The sequence below is a fragment of the Macaca fascicularis genome, chromosome 5 (genome assembly GCF_037993035.2).
Source record: "Macaca fascicularis isolate 582-1 chromosome 5, T2T-MFA8v1.1".
NCBI lineage: Eukaryota > Metazoa > Chordata > Mammalia > Primates > Cercopithecidae > Macaca > Macaca fascicularis.
Genome location: NC_088379.1, coordinates 187,494,941 through 187,522,008, shown reverse-complemented (window position 1 = coordinate 187,522,008; position 27,068 = coordinate 187,494,941). Strand labels below are relative to the sequence as shown.

The 27,068-nt window shown below is 39.5% G+C and overlaps 1 protein-coding gene across 29 annotated transcripts in view; it reads right to left on the bottom strand.

Annotated features, from left to right (window-relative positions):
- The window catches only part of TENM3 (teneurin transmembrane protein 3), a 2,750,454-nt gene that overhangs the window by 66,548 nt on the left and 2,656,838 nt on the right, over nucleotides 1–27,068 (bottom strand). For 12 of the 29 annotated variants that reach the window (XM_065545705.2, XM_045391898.3, XM_065545707.2 and 9 more), the window contains 4 exons: nucleotides 18,709–18,735; nucleotides 17,118–17,138; nucleotides 16,064–16,210; nucleotides 545–761 (listed from right to left, as the gene is read on the bottom strand). In XM_065545705.2, the coding sequence (XP_065401777.1) occupies nucleotides 545–761; nucleotides 16,064–16,210; nucleotides 17,118–17,138; nucleotides 18,709–18,735 (412 nt within the window). The remainder of the gene's footprint in view (nucleotides 1–544; nucleotides 762–16,063; nucleotides 16,211–17,117; nucleotides 17,139–18,708; nucleotides 18,736–27,068) is intronic. The other 17 variants (XM_065545708.2, XM_065545709.2, XM_065545710.2 and 14 more) reach the window with 3 other exon arrangements.

Here is a 27,068-nt window from a genome sequence, read left to right as displayed (position 1 = left end):
GCAGACCCAGGAGTTCTGGTGTAAATCATCTTCTTTTGCTCAGTGAGACACAAGACACCTGCTTTTACTTACTGGTTTATTTTCAGGTCATTACTGCTCTGTAAAGCACCAGTCAAACAGCTTATGCAATCTTACTGCCATGCCGTCAGCAGTTCCATTACATTAATTCATAATTTATATCACTTAGTGAGCTCAGCTAAAAAAAAAAAAAAAAGGGCACTTCTGTTTTGCCTTTTGGGGTCTTTTCATTGCTTCTTTTGAAACATTTCCAACTGTGCCAACAAAATCAACTAGTTAAATGAAGATTTATTGACTCTTTAATGTAATGTCCTGTTATGTCTCAGGCACTGAAATTCACAAAGTATGTGAACTGTGTTAAAAATGCTTGAAATGCAAAGTTTGGTGAAGACTTTGCAGAAAGGGGAAAAACTGTATTTAAAAAACAGCACTTTCCTCAAGCTCATAGTCATGAGTATTTCACATAAAGTATATGTAACTGTTGATAACATCATTACAAATCTACATACAGAAAAGAAGCATTAACCTCTTATTGAAAGGACTTTCTCCAGGTATAACATGGGTGCTATCAGATCCTATAAGAAAACTGACACGATCATAAAAGGATTTGGCAGCTTGCTGAGAAGGCGACTGAAGGCTTTGGCTAATGATGTCCTGAGGATCCGGCAGGCCCCGACAATAGGGTTGATTCTGGCAGGAACTCTGTAGGCAGCAGTCGGGATCCATGCAGTCAATGAGTCCATCTGTAGAGAGAAATGTTCCCCAGTAAGGGAATTTTCCTTTCAATGCCATAATGTAGAATCAGTTTTGTTTCTTGACTGTTTTTTTTTTTTCACATCAAGTGATTTTCCACTGACTATCTGATAGTAATTTCTACCAGGCACACTTTTTGAAACCAGAAGAAATAGAAATACAACACAGTCATATGCCACATAATGACAGACCACATATAAAAGGGTGGTCCCATAGATAATAATGCTGTATTTTTACGGTACCTTTTCTATGTTTAGATACACAAATACCACCGTGTTACAACTGCCTCAGTATTCAGTAGAGTAACATGCTGTACAGATGAGAAGCCTACGAGTGTAGTAGGCTGTGTCATCTAGATTTGCGTGACTGCACGCCACGATGCTCCCACCGTGATGAAATTGCCTGACAACACCTATCTCAGAACGTATCCCCATCATTACGTGACATACAAATCTACTTGCATCTGCGTTCACGGAGAGTAAATACTTGGATTAGAGATGGCTGAAAAGAATCATATAATGTTTGTTCTGAGTAAGAAATAAAAAATTAGTGATTAGAACAATCTATTAGTAGTAGTATGAAGGCATATGGATTAGTTATAAGTAAAGCTACTCAAATATCCTATATTTTAGAGACAATGCACTAGGAGTTAGCACAGTGTGTATGGTAAATAGGAATCTATGTAGGATGAAGCTCTAAAATTTGGGAAGGGTCAGAAAGTGAAGTTTATGAAGTGTAGCAAACACAAATCAATATAAAATGGATGAGACTAGCCAACCACCTTTCAATAAAATAGCTCTTCTGGCCAGTGCAGTGGCTCACGCCTGTAATCCCAGCGCTTTGGGAGGCTGAGGCAGGCATGTCAGGAGCTTGAGACCAGCCTGGCCAACATGGTGAAACCCCATCTCTAAAATTAGCCAGGCGTGGTGGCAGGTGCCTGTAGTCCCAGCTACTCAGGAGGCTGAAGCAGGAAAATCACTTGAACCCAGGAGGCGGAGGTTGAAGTGAGCCGAGAATGCACCACTGCACTCCAGCCTGGGCAACAGAGCATAACTCTGTCTCAACAACAACAACAAACAACAACAACAACAACAACAACAACAAAAAATAGCTCTTCTGAGGAAGGTTAAGTGTGTTCCAGATAACATCAGGCATTTCCCAAATTTTAAACAAGAGCCTGGACTCCTAGAATACAGCGACTAAAATGGAGGTATTAATTAAAATGTGGTAAATGTAAATTGGCCATAATATTAGAAATAATAAGAAATCCATCATGAAAAACTGACCTATAGTAGTGATGACATAAAAGGAATAATGGATGAGAAGGATTTGCCAGTGCTTTCTCCAGGAACATCAAAGGCAAACTACACTCAATGGCCCATGTAAGTCTTCTGTTTAAAAGCTATAACCATCCAGTAGCAGTTGAGTGTTTCAAGTTATGATCATTTGATAACATTATCTTTTAAGGTCAGGCTTTACTGACCAGTTGAAAAACATGAATTTTTTTTTTTTTTGACTGAGTCTTCCTCTGTCACCCAGGCTGGAGTGCAGTGGCATGATCTCAGCTCACCGCAACCTCTGCCTAACTGGTTCAAGTGATTCTCCTGCCTCAGCCTCCTGAGTAGCTGGGACTACAGGCACCTGCCACCATGCCTGGCTAATTTTTGTATTTTTAGTAGAGACGGGGTCTCACCATTTTGGCCAGGCTGGTCTCGAACTCCAGACCTCAAGTGATCCACCTGCCTAGGCCTCTCAAAGTGCTGGGATTATAGGCTCAGCCACTGAGCCCAGCTGAAAACATGAATTTTTATCTCCTTGATAATTACATTTATTGGTATTAATAAAAATATCACTTTCTGAAGACTTTAATCTTAGGAGAACTGACAAAATAGTTTGAAAATCTTCCAACTGAACTATCAAGTCTGGGTGTGACTCTATGATAGCAAGCTCAGCTGAAAATATCTAGATGACCATTATGTTTTATTTACACAATTAAAAAAAAAGTCTTGTTTTTTTAAAAAAAGAAAACTATACTAGTCATTGATTTACGTTAGGCTATTCTTATTAATAGAATATTAGCTTGCCCCTTCATTATCTGACAGCAAACTGAGATAAAAGAAACAGACAAAGTTGAATTAAATTGCCCAGTCTAAAAGGCAGGTCAGCAACAACACAGGTAAGGTAAGAAACAGGACGTGAGGAGGCCTGGCTCAGCACGTCATTTTGGCCATCTGAAGAAGACATGTAGTGGACACTGTTCTTCCCCGGACCCATTTCCCTTTCTCTGGGCAAGAGATGAAACTTTTAGTTTGCGTATCCGGCCTTCCCCACCTCTCAGGCCATGTGCATAACCTTCACTTGGTGTTTGGTTCAGAAAGGTACAGGTGACCTAACATATCAAACAAGAATGAATTTCAGGAACAATCTACAAAGAGATTCTTACCCCTCAACCAGGCTTGAGATCTGTGAGGCTGTGTGGCTGGGATTGCTGCAGCCACCTTGCTGCCGTTATAGAAGCTTCTGGGAATGGAGTCATCCCCAGGCAAGCAGAGCAAGGGCTGGAGGAAAAACTAACAGGTCAGACACAGACACAAAAACCTTTGAGGTTTTTGCCATAAGCTGCACTTGACCTCCTGGGCTTTTTAGTTATAGCAATGAAGGCATTCCCTTTTTCCTTAAGTCTGTTTGAATTAAATTTTCTGTCACCTGAAATTGACAGAGACCTAGCTTATCCAGAGACAGTAACTAAAAATCTCTTCACTAAGTTGGGGGAGTTGGGAAAGGCTTAATAAGTGAATACCTGAATTAAATTTAGGAAGTTGGACTCTTTTCACACTAAGAGTTTAAGTTTTTTGTTACCATAATTTCCATACTCATGAAAATGTGTAGGTCAGGATTTCTGATAAGCAGATCTGATGACACAAGGTTTCCTGATGATAGTATATGTATTTTCATGTCTGTTATATTTCTAAGATAATGAGTTGTTAATCATTTGAAACTGCATGTTTATTTCTCTGGAAAAAACTAAAATCATGTTTTAAGATAATCCAGCCGGGCATAGCAGCTCACACCTGTAATCCCAGCACTTTGGGAGGCTGAGGCGGGTGGATCACCTGAGGTAAGGAATTCGAGACCAGCCTGGCCAACATGGTGAAACCCCATCTCTACTTAAAATTCAAAAAAATTAGAGGGGCATGTGGTGGGCACCTGTAATCCCAGCTACTTGGGAGGCTGAGGCAGGAGAATTGCTTGAACCCAGGAGGCAGAAATTGCAGTGAGCCGAGATCGCACCACTGCACTTCAGTCTGGGTGACAGAGCAAAAAAAAAAAAAAAAAAATCAAAAAAAAAAAAAAAAAAAGAAAATCAAATGAAACTGAATTTGGAAATTTCATATAAATTTATCAAAATATTACTTTCCTAGGCAAAAGGGCATGAAGATGAAAAATGCATAAATATTTCTCAATATTTCTAGTGGAAGAAAGACAACAGTATGCTATTGGCTTATTTTTCATGAGGATATATAATAATAATGTAAAACATTTTTCCTCCCTCTCTCTAAAAGAAATAGAAGTATAGTTGTTAAGACTTGGACTTCTGAAGTAGTAGACTGTAGACCTACTGCTCCCATATCATTTCTGGTTTCAAAAAAACAATTAGCCAGGCACAGTGGCTCACGCCTGTAATCCCAGCACTTTGGGAAGCCCAGATGGGAGGATCACTTGAGCCCAGTAATTCAAGACAGGCCTGGGTAACATAGCGAGACCCTATCTCTATAAAAAGTTAGAACACTTAGCCAGGTACGGTGGTGTGCACCTGAAGTCCCAGCTACTTGGGAGGCTGGGGTGGGAGGATCACTTGAGCCCAGGAGTTTGAGGCTGCAGTGAAGAATGATCCCACTGCTGTGCTCAGCCTGGGTGATAGGGAGAGAACCTGTTTCAAAAAAACAAAAAAACAAAAAAAACCAAAAACCCAAAATAACAAACAAATGAAAAAATTTTAAAAACCTCAACCTTTGCATCCCAATCATAGTTATACGCTGATGTTTGTGGGGAATCTTTCAAATGTGTTTTATGATATGGTACCTTTAGTTCGTACTCGATGGATTTAGAATGGTTGCATATGATTGGGAGAGTAACACCACAAATATCTGATATTCTTGCAGGTTTTCCCTTGTAGTCATTCTTCAACAAAAGTAGAAAAGACTCAATAGGAAAAGTATTTCCAAATATTATATTTTATCTCCATTAATCTGGTAAATTAAGGGTTACGTGCTCCTTACCCTCTTCTCCCTGGCCATAATGCTCCCACAGTGACTTCCCTTAGGCAATAGATGGTACAGTTGCCAAAGAGGAATGCTCAAATTTAGTCATTCATCTTTGTTAGTTTATAAAAAGCAAATGTACATCTGGCATGTAGTCTGCAGGTCATAAAACTGCATGAGATCGACACTTTCTGAACTAATCAGTTGGAAATGCATTTTTACAAGCCTCTCTGCTAACATCAATCAGAGAAAGAATCTCATTTTCAACAGCCAAGGTGCAGGGACACACTGTTTGTTATTTTTCTGCAGAGTTTATCAGTAACTTGCCCAAGCAAGTGACGGATGGTTATGAATCTGGCTTCCTATAACTTGAGAAAACATTTTTCATTTTTTGGTCTGTATTTATAGAACAGCTAAGGCTATCTAGTATAACTAAGTTGATTACCCACTTGCCCAAATGTATAGTGTAGTAAAATTGTCTTTGTGGAATAGCTTTCCAAAAATCATCGAGATTCCATTTGAGTTTCAGGAATACTAGGTTGGTTTAAATTTATATTGGTATAGAAGCCATATCTAATAGCATTAATCATAAAAATCTACATAAATCAGAAATGTTCAAAACCCGCTGAATAATAACTGCAGTGATCAGTTAAGAGCCTATCTTTCTTCTGTTCCGGCTTTGCAATCTACGTGGCACTCTGATGAAAACCAGATCATACTGTTTATGCTTCCCTCCACTCAGTCTGTAATATCATTGCTCTCGTTAGCTTTTCTGTCCACTATTTTGAAACATGCTCTTGTCTTTCTTTGTGCATTTTCACTGGTCTTTTACAGTGGCTGGCAAAGTTATTCTGTAGAGCCAAAGAGTAAATACATTCGGCTTTGTGGGCCATATAGTCTCTATGGCAACTGTTCAACTCCGCCTTCAGTATGTCAATGAATGGGCACGAATGTGTTCCAATAACACTATTAAGAAAATCAGGCTTTGGCTCAGAGGCCACGGTTTGCCAATCCCTGGTCCTGCTTCAAGGTCTCTATCCTGTCCTATTTCCTATTCCTCTTTACATCACTCTTGATTTTTTTTTTTTTTCTGGCAAATTTAAACAATATACATTTTGTTAGATTATTAAAACTCTTACCTAAAGGTCTTTTCCTAGGTTACCTTCTATGCTGGCTTTACGCTGCTTGTCAATACTCTCACTTTCTTCTTTCAAGGAGCTATGGATATTTTTATTTGTTTTTCAAAATTTTGGTTTACAGACTGGATAAAAAGTCATGAATTTTCTTTTTTACTCAAATGATAATTGATACCCACTGTCCTTCCCCACAGTGTTTGGTACTTCCCCCCACGCCTCAACCTCCAAGTTTCAAGTCTGAGTTAGAAATTCCCATGTAATATTTTATTTGTGCGATTCAGAATTTTAAAAGTATACAGGTGTAACTTTTGTTATTCTTTTCAGTCACATTCTGTAATATGCATGAAACAAACTGAAATATGCATTCATTTCTGGATTGGGATCATGCTAGGTTTTCCACACATTCTTGGTTGTCTACATTAGTGCTCTCCTGGTGACTTCGGACCTCATGTTCACATCATTTCAATGCTAATCATTAAAATGCTTCCTTTACTTGGTCTCCATTGCCTTCTGAGTAAAGTCACAACTCCTTAACATGGCTTATAGACCTTTCACCATATTCATTTCCTCTGCCTGAAGATCTCTAACCTTCTCTCTTACTTCTCCATATAACCCTCAATTCCTTCAGCCCTCAACTCCAGGCTGGTCATTCTCCTGAACTGCAAAGCCACCAACTGCCTTCAAGATATCTGGCTTGGATATTGCACAGGCATCTAAAGCTTAACATGTGTAATATGATTTAACATGTCTGTATGTGATCTCCTCCAAACACGCTGCTGTTCAACTTCCTATTTCAATGAATGGTTCCACCATCCACCCCACTCAGCTTCTCAAAGTAGAAACCTGAATGTTATCCTTGACTCCTCGTCTCTTCCTTTTTTCTCCACCTAATCAAGCATTAGTTGCTTTTCTTCATCTCACATCTCTCTTCAATCAGTCTTTCTTTCTCTTTCTCTGAAACTACCCATCAGGCCACCATGGTCCTCTCTTGACAAATTCCTAACAAAAGTGTGTTTTCCCAGGTTCCAGTCTTGCCCCAACTATCCATTCTTTACGTGTTAGCCAGAGTAACCTTACAGAAACCAAATCTGATTATTTCACTTCTCTGGCTAAAATGCTTCCTTTACTTGGTCTCCATTGCCTTCTGAGTAAAGTCACAACTCCTTAACATGGCTTATAGACCATATTCATTTCCTCTGCCTGGAGATCTCTAACCTTCTCTCTTACTTCTCCATATAGCCCTCAATTCCTTCAGCAATCATCTCAGACAACTGTCCCATTAAGCTCCTTGAGGGCTCATCTAGTTCACTATCCATCCATACTGTCGTATCCCCAGAGCCTTGCACACTTGCTGGCGCCAAGTAGGCATTTAATACATTTACTAAATGAAGGAAAAACTGAATTAAGTTCTTAAAGATTGTTAATTCTAAACAGTTAAAAAGGCTTAGAAGCCTAAGAGAGATGCCCTGTTTTTTGTCTATCAAGCTTTCCCTACCCTCAGACACTATGCTAATCCTTGAATTCCTATTTCTTTTTTACTCCAATAGGTACTTAAAAATGTTTTTGATTAATTGAATATTAAGCAATCCACAGAATTATAAAAAGTATTAGAAGAAATTACATGAAATCCTATGTATAATACTATGTCTAATCGCAGAAAGGCTCTATTTAGGAAGACATGTAACCCAGAAGTCATGACTAAAAAGATAAACCTCAGACAAATTTATGTCATGTCAACTGAAAACTTCTGCATGCACCATAAATTACAAAGTTAAAAGATAAGTGAAAACCTGGGATAAAATATTTGCAACACACCTAACAAAGAATAAGTGGAATATATAAAGAAGTCCTAAGAGTTAAAAAGAAAGTATCAAGCAGCTCAACAGAAAAAAAAAAAAGAAGGGAAATAAATAAGCAATTAGCAAAAAAAAAAAAATAATAAAATAAAATAAATAAATAAATAAATATAAAGATCATCAATCTAACTAGTAATTAGGAAAATGCAAATTAAAATGATAAAAATGGGGTCATTTTCATTCATCAGACAAAATTGATATTTTTCATTTTGTTGAACATTTTTGTTTACTTACAATGATTACACATAGACTATAAACACCCTCAGATTGATGAAGTGTACAGTGGTGAAACCTACTTGCAAAGCAATCGAGCAGTAGCTACAAAATTAAAAATTAAAATACCTTTTGAACCAGCAAGTTCATCTCTAAAAATCCACCCTAAAGAAATATTTGTACATTTACACAAAGATTTATATGCAGATACACACTCACACACACACACAAATTCACTACAGACTTGTCTCTATATGAAGAGCAAAAAAATTACAAAGAATTAAATTATTATCAGTGTAGCAGTGGTGAAATTAATTAGTACACCATGTTTCTGTTGTAAAGAATGAGATGGGCCTATATGTATGGGCATGAAAATCTCTAAGATATTGTCCTTGGAAGAATCAAATTTAGAACAGTATTTATTTAAGTTTAATAACATAAATGTGCATATGAATTCACTGAGGAAAAAGTAGGAAGATGCCCACCAAGTTACTGATGGTGGCTAACTCTTCTGACAATGAGAGTGTAGTTACCTGTGTACCAGGACTACTAATAACACCCCCGGCCTTAATGCAGGGGTTCTTAACCTGGAGAGACGTGGAGCCTGGAGCCTGTTTCTAAAGAGATGCCATGCAGTGCCCACGTCTACATTCTTAAGCTTCAGGTGGCAGCTGATGGCCATGGGTGTAAAAGAGAGGGGAGACTTTTAGGCCGGGCGTGGTGGCTCATGCCTGTAATCTCAGCACTCTGGCAGGCCTAGGTGGGTGGATCACCTGAGGTCAGGAGTTTGAGGCCAGCTTGGCCAATGTGGTGAAACCCTGTCTCTACTAAAAATACAAAAATTAGACGGGCCTGGTGGCGAGCGCCTGTAATTCCAGTTACAGGAGAATTCCTTGAACCTGGGAGGCAGAGGTTGCAGTGAGCTGAGACTGCGCTATTGCACTCCAGCCTGGGCAACAAGAGTGAGACTCTGTCTCAAAAAAAAAAGAGGGGAGACTTTTAGTGACAATCCGTGTGGCTCTCATTTTCCTCTTCTTCTAAAACCCATTAAGATGCAGTGGTTAAACCTTATGTTCCTTGAGTCCTAGCAGGAAGCTACTGAAGTCCTTTGCTTCACAGGGCATAAGCCGGATTTTTTCCCCCAGAATGGGATTCACTATCCTCTAAAAATTCTGTGGATAGCCAAAGGGTTCAGAGTAACCTGAATCTCCTCCTTCCTTTAGATAGGATCCAGTAAAGTCTTTCAAACTAATAGTAATTTCCCCCCAAACCATCATCTACCTGAATCATACAGCGTAACGCTCTAAGACGCTGAGCACCGCTCTATGTCTGATAGTATCTGGTTTCATTTTGGGAAGTACTTGTGATCTCTTGTAATTTTTTTTTTTTTTTTTAAATCCCTCTCCCCCGCTTCCTTTCCAGTGCTGTTTCCTGCCATTTCGTTATTTTTTATTTTTAAATCTGTTTTTAGAGAACGTAATAGTCCATCTTCCTGCAAGATTTTTAAAAATTCTATTTTCAAACGTTTCCTTATTTTCATTTAGCAATCTACAAATATAGATCTCTCCATTCATTATACTCATTCTCATGTTTATATTAATACTTCATCCATTTGTTTTCAATCCTTCATTCCCCTTTTCTACGGACAGCACATTCCTACTTGTCCTTGCAGTTTGTGTGTGTGTGTGTGTGTGTGTGTGTGTGTGTGTGAGACAGGGCCTCACTCTTTTACCACGGCCGGAGTGCAGTGTCGCGATCATGGCTCACTGAAGCCCTGACCTCCCCAGGTTCAGGTAATCCTCCCACCTCAGCCTCCTGAGTAGCTGGGACTACAGGCGTGTGTCACCACGCCCGGCTGATTTTTATATTTTTTGTAGAGATGGGGTCTTGCTATGTTGGCCAGGCTGATATCAAACTCCTGGGCTCAAGTAATCCACCCGCCTCAGCCTCCCTAAGTGGTAGGATTACAGGTATGAGCCACTGCACCCAGCTTTCTTGCAGTTTGAATTGTATTTTTGCTTCTTTTGCTTATTTATCTAATTATTTATTTGTTATTTCTATCTTTCTTATTTTTGAATAACCTCAGTTGAGTTATACTTTCTTCTCAACTGTCATCAGCCCCTACAGACTTGGAAAACAATAGCCTGTTTTAGGTACATCTCCCTGATACACCCCAACAAAGTCATAATTCTAAAGGATAAAAGATAACTCTAGGCCTGGCGCAGTGGCTCACGCCTGTAATCCCAGCACTTCGGGAGGCCGAGGGGGGTGGATCACGAGGTCAGGAGTTCGAGACCATCCTGGCCAACATAGTGAAACACTGTCTCTACTAAAAATACAAAAATTAGCTGGGCGTGGTGGCGGGCGCCTGTAGTCCCAGCTACTCAGGAGGCTGAGGCAGGAGAATCAGTTGAACCTGGGAGGTGGAGGTTGCAGTGAGCCGAGATAGCGCCACTGCACTCCAGCCTGGGAGACAGAGCGAGACTCCGTCTCGGAAAAAAAAAAGAAAAAAGAGAACTCTATTTGTTTACTGGTATTCTTGGAAGGAGTTATGCTTTGGTATTCCACCATTCTTGCAAAAAGTTTAGTATGAATCTTTTAAAGTCATTCTTGTGCCCTCAACCAGCCAGTCTCCAGGACAGGGCTTGAATCTCATGCTTCAGGTACCCACAGGGGAGCTGGTCACTGGAGGACGAGACAGGGATGCAAGGTGGCAAAGGAAACTGACTAGATCTCCCTCTGGAGAAGATGGGAGCATGGTAACGACTGCCAGGGACAATGCATTGTGGAGAAATCATCTTGTTAAAAAAGTATCTTAAGTTTCCATAGAGCTAGAATTATCTCTGGCAAGCTATTGCCTTTTGGTGCTTGCATAGTGAGACCATCATTTGGAGAGCTATTTAAAGTCAGGCAACCCCTTGCTGAATGAGTCTTTGCAGCAGGCTAAATAAAAGCAATGATGCTTTTAAAAGTACATGGGGAGAATGAGATAGCTGCTTGCTAAACTTGGGCACAAAAAGCACATCAGAGGTTCAGCACTGGTGTTCTTGTCAAGTCAAAAGGCTATACCTTGGCAAGGAAGGAGGAGACAGAGAGAAGATTCCTTCTGAAAGTGACAGTCCATCAGCACGTGAACGAGTTCCTGCAGTACACGGTCTGACTGTACTAACGCTGAATGCTATGCACAGCTATTCTTATTCCTATAGTAGACTGTTTTCCTGCCTGCCCAGCATCTAAGCCCCTTTCTTCTGGTGACAGCACTTCAGTTTTCCTTTAGGCAGGTGATCTAATTCAGACCAAGGAGAGTCAGGCTCAGGCCCAGGCCCAGACCCAGGCCACACATAACCATGAAGAAAGGTGTCTTCTTTGTGGTGGAGTTATTAGGAAGAGAAATGTAGACTCACAGCTGGTGGTGGCCTTTTTGGGGAAGAGATGGCCTGAGAATGATTCTAAGGTAGAAGAAAGCAGAGTTAACAGACGAATATACCTAAGTTTCTGGTGTCATCATTTGAACACCTGGGTGCAACTGTATCTGAATTTTTTAGCGATATAAGCTAATAATTTTTTTTACACGTAATAATGTTTGAGTTCAACTTCTCACATGTGCGACCAGGGTCTTTCCTGGTAAGAATGGTCGAGTGGTCGAGTAGAACCTTCAAAAAAGAGGTTTTCCTGTTGAGGGGGAGTGGAAGTCTGTGGTAGGGTTCACTGTGAGACAGGGCCGACTTCAATGCGAATGGCCGGTGAAAAGAGGTGCTCGAGGAACTGAAGACTGTGGTGAATTGTCTTAAACCTCACTCCAGATTGCACGTCCTTCAGGAGTGAGCAGCTCCCATCTCTTCACCTTCCTATTCTCTGGTCTCAGCAACTTCATGATCAGAGTATTTTGGGATATGAGCAACCAATGGCTCAGTTTAGGGGACTGTTGTCTTTATAAGTAAAGTTGGAGTTGAAGAAGAAAGATTTACAAGCCACGCGTAGGTACTGGTGATCATTTGCTTTAAAAGCTTTCTCAACTAGGATAGGACAGCAACTAGTTGCTCCCAAAGTGTCTACATGCCCCATCTGGTGAGGTTATCCACAATTATCTGGTCCAGTGAGAATTGTTTCTGATTTCCACAGTGTGATTTAAAAATCTAGTAATCCATTGCTTGCCTTTGTCAAAATGATCTGCTCCCAAAGCCCCTATTTAGTACTTGGAGCTGGATTTGAGAAGCAGATGAAGGGGATACCTTGTTGATTTCAGAGAGAGTGGAGATCTTTGTCAGGGCTCTTATTATGGGGAACAGATTGCCCTTAGCTCTGAAAAGCTAGTTACCCAGCATCCATGACAGCTGTTTGTTTGAAAAGAAACAAGGGCCTATTGGAAAGCAGCACAGGTGTTAAAAGTGGCTGAAGATAAGTTGCCCCCATCTACGTTCTTCCTATTCCTCATAAACAATTCCCTTCTAAAGCAGCTTTTTACAGATAAAGGGGAACAGACATACATAAAGGCAAGGAGGAACACCTATTTAGGGAGATTCAGGTGTTTAAAATCTTTAGCATTCAACAGTGGTGATGGGGCAAACCTGACTGGGTGAAGTAAAATAAATTTTGCAAGGAAAGGAAGATGCTTGGTTTAAGAAGATATTTCAAGATCTCCCTATATGATGGATGTCTTTTCTAAAATTTTTTGATACTTCTTCTTTAGTTCCAGGAATGGTACGCAACTTCCTTTGCTCTTCTTTTACAAACACTGTGTTCTATAAAATTGCTCAAACTATAGTAGCTATTTATTGGAAGTGTTCAATTTCTGACTAGGGCCACACTGGACTCTTCACCCTCTCCTCCTGAGTTACTTAATATGCTAAATCAAGTTACTTAGCTACTCTCTGGATAAGTCACCATTTTGATACTAAACTTAGACAATGGATCTATAACACTACAGTCAGTCACCATATATCCTAGAATTTCAGTCTAATAAAATCCACTCTGGGTCTAAATAAGGACTGGACTTAAACACTCTGTTAGACTGTCTTCATATAATTGACATCCTTCATTGCCATCTTTCGTGTTTTGATTTGGGGTTTGGTGTGAAAAATACTGTCTTTATACATGTAGCTTATGCTTAAGTTCAAAGAACCCGCTGACTTAGGTTATAAAGCATCCAGGTTACAATCTCAGGGCATAAGAAGGCTGGCACTGAGATTTCTTCTTAGAAGATCAGCAAAATTAGGTTAGGGGCAGGAATACAAATTATGTGAGATAGGCAGAGAATCCGCAGGAGGTCTTCTGTCAGCTCAGATTTCCCCTCCGAGAGGGGAGCCTAGAGATAGCATAGTTTCCTGCTAATCAGAATAAACAAAGGGGAATGAGGCCAATTCACAGCTGATAAATTTTGAGGAAAAGGAAAAACCTCTTTAGCTGATAACAATACTAAAGAGTTGATTAGCCCCTAAATTAGTCGGCAGTGTCTCTGCAGACTTGGTCCTGCAGCCCGCTTCCCTCTGAGAGACTCTGTAACCTCCTCAGTGCAATCTTCTCTTAGAAGCAAAATCTGAACTGTAAGATCAAGGAGAAAGAGAAGCTCTCCTTCCTCCCTAGGCAATAGCAGCCATGGAGTAGGGGGTTCTTTGGGGGAAAGTAATGAAGACAGGTGCCATCTGTACTGTGGTTTTGAGAGGATTCATGCTGCCATGTCTATAAAGCACACGGTTAAGAGGAGTCGGGGCAACAAGGTATTCCTGAGCAGGAAAAGCTGTGAAGGCTACGGGCCACCTAAAATCTACCAGGAGCAGAAAGGAAAGGCTTTAGCTCAGAATTTGCGGCTCAAGTTTCTTCACAGTCCAAGTTAAGAGAAAACAGTGAACAGTCTGCTAGAAACTAAAGGAGAGAATTGCAGCGCCTTATCAGAAGGATAAGGCACAAATAACATTTGCTTTGAGAATGACTGTCAGCCCAGGCTGGCTTGTGTGTGTGTGTGTGTGTGTGTGTGTGTGTGTGTGTGTGTGTGTGTGTGTGTGTGTGTCTGTGTGTGTGTGTCTGTGTGTGTTTTCGGTTGGAAGGGAGGTTGAGGGGTTGGTTCTGGTCGCTCTGTTTCCTACAGAATAGTAGTTGAGGCCCTCTATAGGTATAGAAAGGTAAAGGCTATTCAAGCTTCTCTGACAACCTTCTATGAAGTTCACTTAGTCAAGATGAGCACTTTTGAAAGCAAAAGAAGGAAAACTGGATAATACTAGCTGCTACTCAGAGCAGGCTCTGTGCCTGGCTCTGTGCCTGGCAATACGCTACATATTTCACATGCATTTTCTCAATCCTTTCAAAAACTCTTTTATTGCAACTTTATAGATGCAACCATTGAGGTTAAAGTGATTATACATTTTGTCTGAGGTCACATAATTACTACATGGTTCAGTGAAGATCTGTGTGCTCCAAAACCTACACTGTCACCAATGCTTTATCGTACACGTGTACAGTCTCAAAAAGAGCAGGGAGAATGGCTGGGGCTGGTGGAGTGGTAGGGAAACACAATCTAACCCACAGGGCAAGTGTCCATAGAGGCCCGGAGAGGAACTCCAGCCCTCCTAAAAATGCAGTGCTAAAGCTATGTCAAAACTGAACAGCTGGCCGGGCGCGGTGGCTCACGCCTGTAATCCCAGCACTTTGGAGGCCGAGGTGGGCGGATCACCTGAGGTTGGGAGTTCGGGACCAGCGTGACCAACATGGAGAAACCTTGTCTCTATTAAAGACACAAAATTAGCCAGGCGTGGTGGCTCATGCCTGTAATCCCAGCCATTTGCGAGGCTGAGGCAGGAGAATCACTTGAACCCAGGAGGCAAAGGTTGTGGTGAGCCGAGATCATGCCATTGCAGTCCAGCCTGGCAACAGGAGTGAAACTCCATCTCAGAAAACAAAATAAGGCTGGGCGTGGTGGCTCACGCCTGTAATCCCAGCACTTCGGGAGGCTGAGGTGGGCGGATCACGAGGTCAGGAGATCGAGACCACGGTGAAACCCCGTCTCTACTAAAAATGCAAAAATTTAGCCAGGTACGGTGGGCCTGGCCTATAGTCCCAGCTACTCGGGAGGATGAGGCAGGAGAACGGTGTGAACCCGGGAGGCGGAGCTTGCAGTGAGCTGAGATCGCGCCACTGCACTCCAGCCTGGGCGACAGAGTGAGACTCCGTCTCAAAAAGAAACCAAAACAGAACAGCTATCGGAGCCAACTATTCCATCACTGGAGAGGTAATCACCAACTGTCACTCCCTTCCCTGAAATTAAAGTAGACTACATGGAGGCTGAGCTCAGCGGGGAAAAGAATTATTCTTAACCAAGGGCTTCAACTAGGTGGAATCTCACCATCTTTCTAACCAAGTATCAAGTTAAGGATAAAATGTCACTAGAGTACAGCTTCCAGGGGACTGTTCTCTGTTACTGTTTTGTCTTTTTCCATCCATGCCTTTCAACAGAAGAGGCTGGAACATTCTTTGCATCTTTTGGAAAGTTAGTTATTAAAACACTGCTTTGGAGCTCCCAATTCACAGAGCCCTGAATACTGTGGTTGAGGAGACGAGTCACCTGGGGACCAGGAAAAGGAACAGAGAACAATGGACATTATGCAGTAGCTTGGTTACCTTGCCTTTTCCCTGAACGATAATAATCTTGCATTTGTTTCAGGAAAAACGGACAGCAAAATCATTCTATCAGCACTCATACATTTTTCAATCAATCTAATCTATGGGGATCACGGTTTTTTTTTTTTTTTTGGCAACAGATATCTATGTACTCACTGTCACTTATGAACCTGTGCTCTGGCACAGACTTGTGTTCATGCTCAGCATTTCTTACCTCCTTCATTGTCCTTGCTATCTGTGCAGAGAGTCTCCATGGCTACATCACAGCCCGCTCCTCTCCATCCAGGCTGGCACACACAATGCCAGCCATTTTGGTCCAGGGTACATCTTCCGTTGCTGTTGCACAGACCAGGACAACCTTCTGTTGAGACAAAGAAGGAAAACACCAGTGATGTGAGTATTGAGTTTCTGTACCCAAAATAAACAGATAAGGGACACTTAGTGGGAACAGGCCTTTATAAACAGCACAAATACTGTAATTGCACATGGAGAGAAACAGCAACGTTATCTATGGAATCTAATTCTTATCCAAGTGGCATCTTTGATTGGCCTGACCCTTGAGACACCACTTACCTGTGCAGGACAGAAATATATGCAACGATCCACTAAATAGTTGCAGGCCAGACAAAATTAACTTACATTTTTTTCCCTTTAGCAAAGCAACAAGGTATATTGTGTGGTGTGGAAAAGCATCTCAACAAAATAATTTCAGAATCCCTTGTCTAGATTTGTAATCTGTTTTAAACATTACTGGTCATTTATCAGGACATGCCTTCTTAAAACACCTTGTTGCTTAAAAAAATTCCCTCAAACTCCAAAAGCATGAAAGTGGGTATAAGGATATGAATGATGTTAAAAAGAGAATATTAATTTTATCTGGCCTCAGAGTTGCCGTATATTCATGTGAAATTACAGTGCATTAAATAATTGCACAAAGTATAGGCCAGTATTAATGACTATACTTTATGCCAAGAGTACATTCCTTGTCACAGAATAAGCAAAGCCCAGGAAATAGTGAAGCAGCTTAGCATCTATTCTAACAAACATTAGGATTCAGGCTGCATACGGATGGGACAGGACCGACAGGATTTCCAACTAAATGTAAGAGCTGTGCATATTGGATTACTTAGGACGGACAAAATGAAATACCATAAGGACCACAATAAAACATTGATAGACTGAACAAAAACACGGTAGTGACGTGCTTCAAGACAGATAGCGAAGAGTGATGTTTTGTGACAATCTCCCTAAGGCTTTTATGCTGTTACCTTTATATCCTATCTTGTCTGCTTTTATGGGCAAGGAGGGAAAATTTGGGAAACAATTAAAATAATTTAATATATCCAAAATCTATAATTGTTTCAGTCTAACATGACATTTTAAAAAAACAATTTTTGCCACTTCCTACTGATGATATCTGGCATGCAGCCAACGTGATCTGTTTATGAGGATGACACTTGGGTAGATTCTGGTGTCCTTGTTTATGAGTGTGATATGACACTGACAGAAGCGAGGAGAGAAATGCTCTAACATTCGAAGAATAACTGGCTATTCATCAGATCTCTGTGGACAGAGCTATTTATAATTTGGTATAAAACATATTAATAAAAACACTTGCTACCGCAATTGGGGTTTGTTTTACAGCTTCTTATCATTTGAATGCTACTATTGTTCCAGTGACAAAATTTAAGGGAACAATCTGTTTTTAAAGATGTTTATTTTAAGTCTGTGTTGGAAGAATTATTCATATATTGGTGTCCCCTCCTCCACTGTGGAACATGAAAAGAAAATATCGTAAAGAGACATTCTGTCTCTTAAGATCAGAGTTCACAGAAAGAAGACTATTTTGACTGTCTCTCATGGAAGAATACAATGAAATAACACTTATGGATACCATCAGGTCAGGAAGAGATTAATTTTGCTGCTTCTTTTCGTTCAGACAATTACCGTCTGTATTTATGGATTATTCAATAAATAAAAGGTGAATCTTCTTGATGGATGTGTTTTTTGTTTTGTTTTTAATGAAAACGCAAGGTTGAATTGCCCCACTGACAAGGAGGTGCGGCAGCTGAATGACTGCACGTAAGATTTGGTATATGAAAGCCTGGATATTGCCATGAATATTTTCATATTCTAATGAAAAGCACAAACAAGGAATAGAAAGTAGGTAATCTGAGGAGAAAGGGAAGGGGAATTTCCTCTTCTGAAAAAACTTTTTCCATCTATTTCTACGGTAACTGAAGATGTGAGAATCTGCTGTTTTCTGCTGAACAAGGTTATCAGTTCTTTTTTTATAGAATGTACAGTATTTATAGCTTTTAAAAAATAACAAGACATAAATTATGATATCACATATATTTTGAAACATTTAGAAAAAAACCAAAGAAGTTTCCGTATGAAATAAATGAGATTTCTCTCAACATGTTAACCAGAATCTTCTTTAGATTGACAATTTCTTATTCTGTGATAAGAGTATTTGTGATTCTTTAGTTTAGAATTTAAAGCTCATTAAGCTGAATTGTCAACAATGAAGATCTTAAAGCAAAAAGAAAGAAAGAAAGAAAGATAGAAAAAAAACCCCAAAACCAAAAAACAGCAAATATACCGTTATCTTCAGTTTCTGGTTCTACAGAAAACGCTTTTACAAAGGAATGAAATCTGTCATAACCCAAAATTATAAAAATGAGACACAGACATTTAAGTCTCAATACTTTAAATCCAAGGCATTTTACATAATTTAAGTCTGATTTGTAATTTACAAAAATATGCATGGAAAACAGTCTATTGTCAAACCTAGTGATACACGGTTATATATAGATATACATGTAGATATGTCAACAAAGAGCAAGTATACAGTACCTTTAACTATCTTATCCAAATAGTGAGCTTGGGAAATTAAAAAGGAAAAAAGAACAGACAGACATTTCAGAAGTGTCACATGGGACAAGAAAATTTTCAGAATTTACATGCAAATTGAGTAGCTGCAGCTGACATAAGACTCACATCACACGACAGAGATGCACTTCATATCTCCTAAAAATGCAGTCTATTCATGTTTTTAGCAAATGCAGTCATGATTCCAGGAAATACTCAGCATTTTCAACTAACTGAACTAACACCACTTTTCACAGATTCTTTGGAATGCACTCCACTCTCGTCATTTCCAACATTCTCCTTTATAATAGCTGAGCAGGACAAATGGAATCAATTCTTTATTCTTAAAGAACTTTGGAAATTTACAACTATGAGATCTACAAATAATGAAACTTTAAAAGTTAATAAATAAGCAAAAAGAAGAAAGAAATTGAGACTCTTGAGCAAATGTAATATATTGATGTTATAGTTGCAAAAGGCACATATAAGTCCTTTAGAAAATGATTACCCAGTATCTCTTGACTGCAAGTCAGATAGACAATGATTTATCACATATACAGTCCATTAGGAAACAGGGACTACTGTAAGATCCTGTCTATTTTCAGAAACCTACCGGAATAGGCTCTTTTTTCTCACAAAAGGTGTGTAGGAACAGTCAGGACTAAGATTGAATCTTTTTCTGTACCTGTACCTGCCCCTGTCCACTTGTTTCAAGAGGCTACAATTAGGCTATATCTTTCCCCTTGAACTGAGACATAAATGCCTCCCTCATTGTAGAGACCTAATATATTCTTAATAAGCCTCCAATCTCCTCGCTTTGTCAAAATTCATACATCTTTAATGATCTAAAATTGCGTTTCAAAGATGCTTATGTTGATTGGTTTTCACTACTGACATATGCAAATGGTAGCAGAACTCCTAACAGAATGATGGAAACTGTAACTTTCAGTTGGGCCACTCAGGTGTGGTGGTTCTGTCATGTGTGTAAACAGAACTGTATATGGTTTTGACACATCTGTACTGTGTATATGAAAGGATTCTTCACTTTGCCACAGGATTCTATTAGAGGCATTTGAATTGCATTTAAAAATAAGCATGTTTACAGCTAATTGATAATATGATGCAAGGAAAATTATGGTGAAGAAGATATGGTATTAGGTACTACTCTGAAATTATAATAAAAATAATTTATCTTTTAAAAAAATTATTTATTTATTTATTTATTTTTTGAGACAGAGTCTGGCTCTGTCGCCCAGGCTGGAGTGCAGTGGCGCAATCTGTGCTCACTGCCAGCTCCGCCTCCCGGGTTCACGCCATTCTCCTGCCTCAGCCTCCTGAGTAGCTGGGACTACAGGCGCCCGCCACCATGCCTGGCTAATTTTTTGTATTTTAGTAGAGATGGGGTTTCACTGTGTTAGCCAGGATGGTCTCGATCTCCTGACCTCGTGAACTGCCTGCCTCGGCCTCCCAAAGTGCTGGGATTACAGGTGTGAGCCACCGCGCCCGGCAATAATTTACCTTTTAAACATTAAAATAAAAATGTATTATTGCATAACCGTCATATAATTTCTTTATAATTCCTTCTATATGCTATATACTTTACATGCCATATAAACTAGTAGAGCCCTGTAATAGCTCTATTGATGATTTGAACATAAAGAAAGTGCTATCAAAACTTCTGGAGTCTCTGATTCTCATAGGGTAGTATTTCTATGGAAATTCTTAGTTTACAAAAATTAATAACGCTGATCACTGTTAGAGAGTAAACCCTTTGCTTTTACATTAGTCCTGCACAACCAAAATGAAGAACACAACTTAATTCTGATCTGGATTAGCCGTTTTAATGGTGGACAAAATTATTTCTAATCAGCCAATCGGATTATTTTTGCCAAGAGACTCAATTATGCAAAACCTGTAGACTGATTTACAGGTAAAGGTAGGTGTTTGGGTCACCAGAACATCAGAGGTAGAACTCAAAGTAGAAAATACATTTAAAATACATAGCCAGTCAAAAGTAACATGATACTTTAAATATTTGCAACACTTAACACAAGTTTTGCAAAACACTAAAAGCCAACCATAAGAAAAAATATCTGTACTGAGAAAGATACCAAGATTTTTCATTTGCATTTTATATCACAGAGAATTGTGAGGCTGAGAGCTTAAAACTAAGACACAAAGAGGGAAAAACAACAAGGACTATTTTGACATGGAAGAAAATCTTTCTGATAATACCACAAAAACCTGGTTCTACATAATGAAGAAGTTAAAAGGATACGTCAATATATGAGGTTCAAATAATTATTAAAAGTAATAACTGCAACAATATAAACATCATTACATAAACCACAACAGGAAATAATAAAAAAATGCAGACATGTTGGAAGAAGCCATTAGAAATAATAATCATAAAAATAATACAGTATATTTAAAAATTAATGTACCTAACAATTGCTGAAATGCATATGAGGTTGTAAAAAATTACTTTGAAAACTAACGAGTATGTTCTGACACTAGAGAAAAGTCATTCTTCGATCTACTAAGAAGTTGAAACGATTTATAGAATAAAATTCTTATAAAAATGGGTGCTAGACGTATAAAAGGGGGTCCATTAAAAAACTATTTTCTGGAGCTGGATAAGGTGGGTCACGCTTCTAACCTCTGCACTTTGGGAGGCTGAGGCAGGAGGATCACTTGAGGTCAGGAGTTCGAGAGCAGCCTGGCCAACATGGTGAAACCCCGACTCTACTAAAAACACAAAAATTAGCGGGGTGTGGTGGTGCATGCCTGTGGTTCCAGCTACTTGGGAGGCAGGAGAATTGCTTGAACTCGTTAGGCAGAGGTTGCAGTGAGGTGACATTATACCACTGCACTCCAGCCTGGGTGACAAAGTGAGACTCTGTCTCAAAATAAAAGAAAACCACAAAAACCAAAAAAACCTCCACTACTTTCTAGTAAAATGCTGCAGTCATAAAATACCTTCCCTGGAGTTTCGATTATTTATCTTGGAAGAAGACCCACGTGGGACACACGGCATGAGTAGTACCATATTTCCTGTGAGATGGTAAGTCTTAATCTTTTTTGGGTCTCAGATCTTTGAGTAAACTGGTGAAAGTTTTGGGTTCTCTTCCCAGAAAAATTCACATATGCTCACAAACACAAAATGCCGCCTTTGATTTCAGCTCTTCCATGAGCCCTGGCTCTGTAATGTACAGATTATGAACACCTGGCTGATGTATTAATTTTTCCTAAATTTCTAGCTCTGGCCCAGCTCTCTCTCTCCTAGCTCTGACCAGGTTCAGAATGATCCAGGGTGACACACATGAAGCACTTTGCCGCTAGCCTTGCTCGCTGTAGGTAATAGGTAATTACACTGTAGGCAAAGGAGGTAATAATAAAGGCTTCCTTTGTGCCAAATACTGTTCTAAGTGCTTATATTATTCTCTCATTTCCTCTTCACCACAACCCTGTGATGTAGTAACAGTTGAGACAGTAAATATAGATGAGGAGACAGAGCAGAGGAATGATTATCTTGGGCAAGGTAACGCCTTGGTAACCTAGGCTGACTGGTTCCAGAGCTCGCTCTAAACCACTCTGCCACAATGCCGTCTCTTGGAGATTTAGAATAAAAGGAAGAATAAAAGTTTTTGGGTTTTTTTTTCCCCCGTAGAAAAAAATTGATGAAAGGAGCTCAGAGCCAGACACTTCGTTCTCCAAAGCCACAAGGCAGTTCCACCTTCTTTTGTCTTCTACATGGATTCTGTAGGAAAGCACAAGGTAGATCTATAGATGACTTTAAATGCCAAGGCTAATTCTTGGCCTTAATTGTCTTTCAAAACACATTCGGATACACAGCCATCCCTGGAACATAACAAATGAAGCAACCATTCAGGTTTCAAGCCTATGACCCGCGGGTCCTTGGTCTGCTTGCTGCTATAGGTAGGCAAAGACTCGTGGAAGTTTTGAATGTGAAAGAAAAATGTGGTGCACCGAAAATATTTATATTATATATTTAGTCCATAAATTTTCAGTATCGATAAAGCAAATGACTTCTGCTGTATTCTTTTCACACATCCTCCCTCTAGGTGCCTCCTTTTAAGAATTCCCCTTTGTATTTCGGGAAAGAAGGGTGGAGGAGGACACAAGATAATTTGCTCTTTTCTGCACCCCTCAGTGATGGACCTGGACTCTCAGGCCTCTGAGGATGGGCCTTGCTCACATATAGTATTGTTGTAGGTTTCATTCCTCCCATATAGATCAGGAAGGAATGGCATCTTTTTGGAATTCTATCTTCAGGCCGTTGCCTCATCTGCTTATCTATCAACATTCTGGGCACCCCTCCATCTCTTCTGTTACCTTATTCTTCCTTTTTCCTCCCCCTTCCCCAACACCTCTCTTGGATAAAGTCTAAGAGTATGCACATCAGAGTACCTGTAACAGCAAAACAACAATCAAGAACTAGCTGTGATGAATTCACTTCTACTAACAGATGCCATGAAAATACAAGACTTTAATGAACTTTCTAGGCATAGGTGACTTAATGTGTAAATTGTCCTCATTAGAAATGTAAATTCTAGGCCATGTAAATCACTGCATTCCCACTGCCTGGCTCACAGCAGGCTCTTTGTGTTTTTGGATACAGGGTCACCCAGGCTGGAATGCACTGGCACAATCACAGCTTGGCTCACTGTAGCCTCACCTTCCCGGGCTTGCGTGATCCCCCTACCTCAGCCTCCCAAGTAGCTGAGACTACAGGTGCACCCCAACCACACCCGGCTAATTTTTCTATTTTTTGTAGAGACGGGGTTTCACCATGTTGCTGAGGCTGGTCTTGAACTCATGACCTAAAGTGATCTGACTGCCTCGGCCTCCCAACCTGCTAGGATTACAGGCATGAGTCACTGTGCCTGGTCAAAGCAGTGTCTTAACATCTGTTATATAAAATGATCAAATGTACTTTTGGTGGCCTTAGTATATCCTCTATGTGTTTACAGCTTTTGAAGAAATTCTATAAGTAATATAGAGACCATCTTTTGAGAAAGAAGCAAAAGTGGGCAAAACCTCATTTATACCATCCTCCCCCTCTCCTTCACCCATCTGTTCCTCTCCCCTCCCATGTATTCTAACTATGGACAGTAGTATTCACAATAACTACCATTTATTATGTGCTGAAAATTGCTAAGCATTTAATGTGAATTAACACGTTTAATTTTCACCACCCTGTGGGGTAACAGGTACATTATTATCTTCCCCTATTTCACAAATGAGGCAACTGAGACACAAGAAATTAGATAACTTTCCTAAGATCAAAATGCTAGCAGTGGCAAAGAGAAAGTTCCAACCAGGTAGTCTGACACCAAAATCCATATTCTAAATAAATGTTATAGTTACAACTCAGAAGAACCAGAACTGTGTACCTGTGTAAGGTGGACTGGAAGCATCATCTGTTTATAGATTGGTCAAGGAATTTACTGGAATAAAAAAATCAGACTAAACAACGTGGAAATCGTTAGTTCCAACACTGACAGTTAAAGGAAATGAGATAAAAACCCGAATGAATTTAAAATCCTTATATGATTACACAGCTTCATAAATGAGAGTACCTTATATAAACTAAAGAAAGCTTTAATGCTGTCATCTGTTCTAAAAAATCCAAAGTTTGGAAAACCAGTGGGTAAGAGAGTAGAACTAGGGATAAACCCAGGAAAAATAAAAACAAGTAAGTTTGAAAAAAACAGAAACCAAAAAGCCCCAAAGAACAGAAGCAGTTGAGTGGATGTACAAATGTTGGACGAGAAATATCTGCTGAGTACTGGTTCCCAAGAAGGCCGCTCATTTAAACATGAGGTCTAAGGAGTGTATGTGCCTGTCTGGCTGAGACATGGAATAAGATTAATTCCAAGTTTGCCTCCTTTTACCATCAGGCTGACTCTCGTAAACACAGAGAAGTAACAAAGGCAAACCAAGTTGGTTATATAGACATCAGGTAGCTCACAAAGGAAGGTCAAATCTGTTTCACTGTGTATAAGCAGTTGTTGATGTGTATGGCTATGAACTACTTACATTGTTTCTGCTGTCAACAATGGGCCTGGGGGGAGCATATTAAACAGTACCGTATAATATTTTCACCGGGCTACTGGCTTGAATCCTCGGTACAGCGTAGACATCAGATGCGTACATCATAAAATATAGACATTCTTCACTATGACAATTACTGTGAAGTCCTTGGAGTAGAGGGCAGATTTTTAGTTAGCATTGAGCATTTCATAATACTTCCGAACACGGACTTAAAAAATGACTCACATCAGTATCTCATTAAAGTTGTAAGTAGGTATCATTCTTAGATTAGTCAAGTACCAATTCCTGCAGGATGACAGAAAAGCTACAGTCTGCAAATAAGTACGTATTAAATCCACTTATTCCAATCAGCAACTGTTTAAATCAGCATGCAAGCTGCATACCCATTGATTTGATGTTCCTTAATTGGTGTTCATTGCACTGTTTTATTACTGATTACCATATCATAAAGGATTATGACAGTGATATAAGTTTAAACACCATAAAACAATGTCATATTCTTAAGAGTTTACTCAAGACTCCTTAAAATATGTTCTCTTTCGCCACAGAATTATCAGATTATGGGCAAGCTCAAAAAAAATTATTTCCTATTTAGGAAAGTCAATTAATTTGCATTTTACCAACTAGGAAGTGAGGTGGTGTCAGCAAAAAAAAAAAAGTATTTTTTTGTATGTGTGTTTGTGTGTGTGTGTGCACACGTGATTTAAAGGGATCTGCTCCCTTACAATTGGTAATACTTTTTCAAAAATTTGCTTCACATAAATTGTTTTTGAAAGTTTGCATATTTTATTCTTTTTATTCTTTTTGCAGTTTGGAAACTTGGTGTAAAAATTATCTGAATAAATACACTGCCTCTTACATGCACCTACCCAAGCAGAATACCATACTTCAATTTGGAACAGTATTTATACCAAGGCATTCCAAACGAGTGAAATAATATTGTTTCCTGATTTAAGTCAGCCCAGAAAAATCCAGATTCTATGGAAAAGGTACTTTGAGATACATCACATTTTATAAAGTCAGCACTGCTGAAAAAGTGCCTTTATAAGCTGCAGAGCTTTGTAGAGATGACTGGTAGAACAGAATTTGGTATTTTCCTTCAATTTAGGATTTCATGCCTGACTATGGACTACATACACATAATGGAAGTAACAGTGGAACACTCAAGGTCCAGACGGCTGGCTCACTGATGCTGGGATGTGCACAGCCTATGCAAAGAGATGCCTTGTGTGCTGTGTGACGGGTGAGTTTTGTGGTAGCCTTTGCATGTGGGATGATTTCATTCACTGAACCACAAACATACACGTGTTAGTAACGCATCTCCTTTATTTTGTATTCTTTGTGTGAGTTCATTGAATGACACAAGCAAAAAACACATTTTAGGATTTCCTAGATTAAAAAAATCAGGTATATTTTAGTATTCTGATTTGGTAATGAAACTAGTCAGAGACAGTTCTTAACATTAATTAAAAAAACTATAATACAACTATACTAGGTGAATATTTGGCTATTTAAGGTTTTGGAAAAATGAAGTTGGTTATAACAATGATTAGAGTGGTGTCTGGATAGTGTTAACAAATCCAATCGCAGGAAGCCATAACAATGATCTACAGATTTGGGCAATATCAATGGGTATAATTTTTGGCTTACAATTGCCACTTTTGTCTATTCACAAGATTTAATATTTAAGAAAAATTTATAGACTAAAACTTTAAAGTATGAAAAATATAATGGGTCTTTCTCATGTCAGTTTTCTTGACCATATCTGGAAAATAATAAACAAGACTGAACAATCCTTTTAACTTACCTAGGATACATTATAATTTATTTTCTGAAAATAGTAAACAAATGGCTGTTCTCAAAGGTGATTTATACAGAAAGTAATTTTTCTTTATTTGTAGGTGAGAGTATGCAAGGATGTTTACCACTTGTATACACTTTTCTAAGTCTTTTCTCATGAGCTGATGCTGGTGACACAAATAATCTACCCACTTTCTGTAAGTGTTTTCTATTGGCCAATGTCTACACAGATTCCAGCCTACTAATTTCCAATGACAGAAAAATGGGACATTAGGCCGGGTGCAGTGGTCAAGCCTGTAATCCCAGTACTTTGGGAGGCCGAGATGGGTGGATCATAAGGTCAGGAGATTGAGATCATCCTGGCTAACACGGTGAAACCCCGTCTCTACTAAAAAATACAAAAAAAACTAGCCGGGCATGTTGGTGGGCGCCTGTAGTCCCAGCTACTCAGGAGGCTGAGGCAGGAG